The 5,419-nt window shown below is 40.9% G+C and overlaps 1 protein-coding gene across 1 annotated transcript; it reads right to left on the bottom strand.

The window, feature by feature from the left end:
* Positions 1 to 3,259: 3,259 nt before the first annotated feature.
* Positions 3,260 to 4,379, bottom strand: LOC110541359 (vomeronasal type-1 receptor 4-like). The gene is made up of 2 exons (XM_060385963.1): positions 3,866 to 4,379; positions 3,260 to 3,666 (listed from the first exon to the last, which is right to left on the bottom strand). The coding sequence occupies exons 1-2, from the start codon at positions 4,377 to 4,379 to the stop codon at positions 3,260 to 3,262; spliced, it is 921 nt and encodes a 306-aa protein (XP_060241946.1).
* Positions 4,380 to 5,419: the final 1,040 nt, after the last annotated feature.

Raw genomic sequence — 5,419 nt, 5'->3', positions numbered from 1 at the left:
CTTGTTAGAACCTACTTGCTGGAGTCTGTCTTCATCATCAAGTCTAAGTACATGTGTGTGTGTGTCTGTCTGTCTGTCTGTGGTCTTTTTCTCTCCTTTCTTTTCTTTCTTAGACACTTTGCCACTACCAGTGGAAAGCCAATGCTAGAGCCAATAGCCCTAGCTGACACTCACCATAATAACTGTAAGCACATGCCAGGTAGCCACCAGCCCTGGCTGATGCCAGCAATTTAATTCTGGCCCCTCAGTTTGCCACTGTCACTGGAAGCAAGGGTTGGAAACAATCAATTCCAGCCCTAGAAAGTTACTCTCAGAAAAAGTTCTGAGCCACCAACCTGTCACCAGGTCTACGCCCAGCTTCAGTTTACCCTGTGGTGTTGAAACTGGTATTCAGTAATCATTCCTGTGCTGGTTGGGGCTCTAGGAAGGAAGGGAGGGTGAGGTTGCAGATTTAGGAGCTGGTCCTGACTCTGATGCTCCCGAGGCACAGGGTTTGGACTGTGTGCTTACTTAAGAAGAGGTTACTAGGTACAGGGAAGGCCACAAATTTCTAGTAGTATTTGTCTCTGTGAGAAACAGGAGTGAAATTTGTCTGAGAATGTGAAGGAAAGCGAGGAACTGAAAACTCTTTAAATGATTCAACATAGTTTCTCTGAATAAATATGCTATCATCTAGATACGCTTTGGACATCTCCCCCAAAGGCTGGCCTATGAACTTGTACCTCAATTGTAAGTGTCACAGCTCAGAGGAGGTAGAATCTTTAAGAGCTCAGTGTCATTAAACATCAGAGAAATATGCACATCAAGATGACCCTGGAATTTTTTTCTTATACCTGTCAGAATGGCTAAAATGGAAAACTCAAGTGCCAGCCATGTTTATGAGGATGTGAACACTCCTCCATTCCATTGTTGGTTGGAGTACAAACTTTTACAACCACTGTGGAAATCCATTTGGTGCTTCTCAGAAAACTGAGAATAGCTCTACCTGAAGACCCAGCTATACCTCTCCTAGACATATACCCAAAATATGGTACACCATACAACAAGGACATTTGCTCAGCTGTGTTTATAGCCACTTTTTTTTGTAATAACCAGAAACTGGAAACAACCCAGATGTCCCTCAACAGAAGAAAAAGACAGGGCAGAGATTGAGAGAATGTCTAAATGATTCCTATCTGTACCTGGGAGAGTGCCTGGCCCATGGGAGAGTGCAAGCTCCTAACACTGTTACTGATACTCTGCTTTGCTAGCAGAAAAGAGCCTAGCATTGCTCAGAGAGGATCCACCCAGCATCAGATTGAAACGGGTGCTGAGACTCACAGTAAAACATTAGGTGGAGCACAGGGAACCTTGTGGCAGAGAGAGGGGATTGATAAAAGGGCTGGAGGAAACAGAAACCCCACAAGAAGACCAAGAAACCCAAGTGACCTGGACCCATGGGGGCTTGCGGAGACAGATGCACCATCCAAAGACCATGCAAAGACTTTACCTAGGACCCCTACACACAAGTCCTCAATGGACACCTTGATCTTCATGCTGGTTTGCTTACTAGGGATTTAAAGAATGGGGGACGTCTCTGAAATGGACTCTGTTACCTTCTTTTCGGGCACATGATGAGTTTGATTTTTATGGTCTGAGACAGCAGATTAGTGGCAGTTATTATTCACACACAGAAGGAGAGTCTGGAACATTTGTAGGTAAAGCCTCTCCTCATGACACTTTATTATAGAGTATTGTTTTAGCTATTCTGGGTTTCTTCTTTTTCTATATGAAGGTGAGAATTTTTCTTTCAAGAACTGTAAAGAATCCTATTTAAAAAGGGATACAGAGCTAAACAGAGAATGCTCAATAGATTAATAATGAATGGGATAGAAGCACTTAAAGAAATTATCAACATACTTAGTCATCAGTGAAATGCAAATCAAAACCACCCTGAGATTTCACCTCACACCCATCAGAATGGCCAAGATCAAAAATTCAAAGTGAAAACACATACTGGAGAGGATATGGAGAAAGGGAACCCTCCTCTTTTGCTCTTGGGAATGTAAACCTGTACAACCATTATGGAATTCAATATTGCACTTTCTCAGACACTTAAGAATAGTGTTAACTCAAAATCCAGCTATACCACTCCAGGGTATATTTCCAAAACACTCTTAACCATACAACAAGGACACTTGCTCAACTATGTTCATAGAAATTTTATTCATAATACGCAGAATCCAGAAACAACCTACCTGCCCCTCAATGGATACAGAGATTGTGGTACATTTACACAATGGAATACTACTCAGCAATTAAAAAAATTAAATCATGAATGTTGCAGGCAAATGGATGAACCTAGAAAAAAAAATCATCCTGAGTGTGGCAACTGAGAAGCAGAGAGACATACAAAATACGTACTCACTTATAGGTGGATATTAACCATAAATTATAGGATAAACATACTAAAATCTATAGTCCTAAAGAAGCTAAACAAGGAGGATCCTAGGAAAGAGGCTTAATCCTCTCTCAGAAGGGCAAACAGTATAGACATAGGAAGTAGAAGACAGGGAACAGGACAGTAGTCTTCCACATAGGGCTTCTGAAAAACTCTACTCATTGGGGTTTTGAAGTAGATGCTGAGATTCATAGCGAAAGCTTGGGCTGAGTGCAAGGAATCTTATGGGGAAAAATGGAGAGAGAAAACCCTGGAGGGGACAGGAGCTCCACAAGAGACTAACAGAGCCTAAAAACATGGTTCCAGGGGCCCTGCAGAGACTGATACTCCAAACAAGGACCATGCATGGAGAGGACCTAGATCCCCTGCTCAGAGGTAGCCCATGTGATTCTCAGTCTTCATGTGAGTTCCCTCATAAAGGGTGAAGGAGCAGGCACTGACAGGAACTGGTTGCCTGCTCTTTTATCACGTGACCTGATCTGGTGGCCACAGAGAAAGAGGATCCAGACAGTTCTGATGAGACCCAATAGGTTGGGGCCAGATATTACATGAAGAGGATCTCTCATGTCAGTAGACTAGAGAAGAGACATACTGTGTGGAAGAGGGAGGGAAGGTGTGACTCTGAGGAGATGAAAGAGGAAGCTACAGCAGGGATACAAAGTGAATAAAAGGTAAAATAATAATAATAATAATGAACAAAACTATTTTAAAAAGAAAGACAAAGTGTTACCTGCTTAACTTTCTGTGTTGATCTTTTAAAGGTAAAGGGAGAGTAAAAAACTGGTATCACACAAAATATATCATTTCCACAAAATAAGATTAAATATTTTTTATTTCTGATCCAAACCATATAAGCCTGGACAAAAATGAGCAAGGATTCATAATAACAAAGTGTCCAAAACATGGAAAACACAAAGAAATGGCAGGATTGATGTTCACCAACCACATATATTGATTACGAAAAAGAGCAATGCAGCCTCGTAAGACGAAGGAGAGAGTGTAAAAAGCCAGAAAGGAAGAGAATAGGAGCAGGATATTCTGGGTGGCCCTGGAGTCATGGGAGGTTCTGCTGGAACCATGAGTGCTTCGGATGTGTTGAACACTCTGCTTGTGTCTGTACAGAATGATAATCATAGACATGCTGGACCAGGCAATGAGCACAGAAAGAAAGACTTCAGGGCACATCACCAATACTGCATAGAGAAACTCACTGATTTCATTATGGATTACAATAGTGCTTGCTTCCATGTATGTGGACCTATCTGCATTGCCCACGTGGCACGCCTGGGTTGGCTACACAGAGGCTATTTAAGCTGTGGGCTGGCTTTCCCCAGGGTCCGAGGATTGTTCAAGGTTCCTAAATAAAGTGCATTGAAAAAAAGAAAGAAAGAAAGAAAAAAAATTAAATTAAATTAAATTAAAAAAAAACAATAGTGCAATATCCAAAATCTCGTTTTCTTGTCACATTTTCACTATTCCTACTGATAAATTTATCCATTGAGGAAAAGATATTTATCAACATAGAAAAGCTCCAGAGGCCAGAAATGGAGGAGCCAATGTACTTGGCAGCTCTGTGTTTATAATCCTTCCAACAAGATTCACTGGGACTAATGGTCATGGCCTGGAAGACACTCAAAAGGCAGGTGGAGCCAATGGACACACTCCTGCCAAATTTTTGAATGAATATCAGGAATATGCATGCAAAATCATTCAAAAACTGCTTCAACCCAAAAGCTGTCATTGTGTTAGATACTCCAAAGGAAAGAATGATCAAGGCATTGGCTGCCATTATGTGCAGGAGAATCAAATCTGTGGGCTTTAATGTGCCCTGTCTGCAGTAAAGGATAAGGTAGTAGAAAATAAAAGAGAAATTTCCCAGAATTCCAATTGTAGTTTGTAATAAGAAAATGATTCTGATGGCCATATTCCAGAATTCCATTCTTTGAACCTACACAGTTTCCTTGAGGTTATGGTTTTGGATATTTCTCAGGTCAAAATGAATAAAAAGAGATGCTGTAGTTTGTGAGAAAAGAGGACACTTTGAATCCATGAGGCTACTGACAGGTGAAACACAGTTTTTTACACTCAGTTGTTAAAAGCCAGCCTACACCTCCTGAAAATGTCATCACACAAATTTTGAAAAGTAGTCATTTCTATGTATGTTATTGTGATATTGATAAACCCCTCTGTATGCATATATTGATGGAAGGATTGCCACCAACTTTCATAGAAAATGCAAAATTCAGGACAGTGTAATGTTGCCTGTTGAAAAGTGAAAAAGTGACATCACATTCAAATAGAATTCCAGAACATACTGATATTTGCTACACATAATATGAAAGAGGATAATTTTAATAATGAAAAAAATTTTAATTATATGATTGTTAAGGTATATCTTACCTATAATTAAGACAAAACAGGTAGTAAAGTTATAATACAATTCAAAACATACCGATAGTCATAGGAAAGTGTAAAGGTTCCTCCATCTTGTGTCAGCTGGAGGCATCCTTCATTTAACCTGAAACTGATAACCCCACACCCCTTTATCCCTGTTTGTGAAAAGTCCCATGGGAAAGTACACAGCCCTATTCTACAAACTCAGCTGCAAACGATATTCTGTTTAGCTGCTAGCTGACTTGACTCCTCCCTGCAACTGTCACACAGCAGGTATGTTTCTGGGATCTCTGACTTTTGTTTAACATAATATATTTATTGGTATTTTGGGGAATTTCACATCATCAACTCCTATCACACTCACTTCACAGCCTTCCCAGTCCTCACAGATCCCTGCCCTGTGCTCTCCTTCTCCCATCAGGACAAACAGCTCCAGCATCAGTGCCAGTGACTCCATGCTGAGGGCTGGAGTGTGGGGCCTAGGGACAGTTCTATTTAGCATTTGAACTGTTTCTTTGTATATGTCCCTGTTGTGAGTGTACACAGCCCATGGTTCATCAGGCAAGACCCTTGTGCTGGAGGCCT

The sequence above is a fragment of the Meriones unguiculatus genome, chromosome 1, assembly GCF_030254825.1.
Source record: "Meriones unguiculatus strain TT.TT164.6M chromosome 1, Bangor_MerUng_6.1, whole genome shotgun sequence".
Classification (NCBI taxonomy): Eukaryota; Metazoa; Chordata; class Mammalia; order Rodentia; family Muridae; genus Meriones; species Meriones unguiculatus.
Note: the sequence above shows the minus strand (reverse complement) of the source record. Positions and strands in the feature narration are given on the sequence as shown.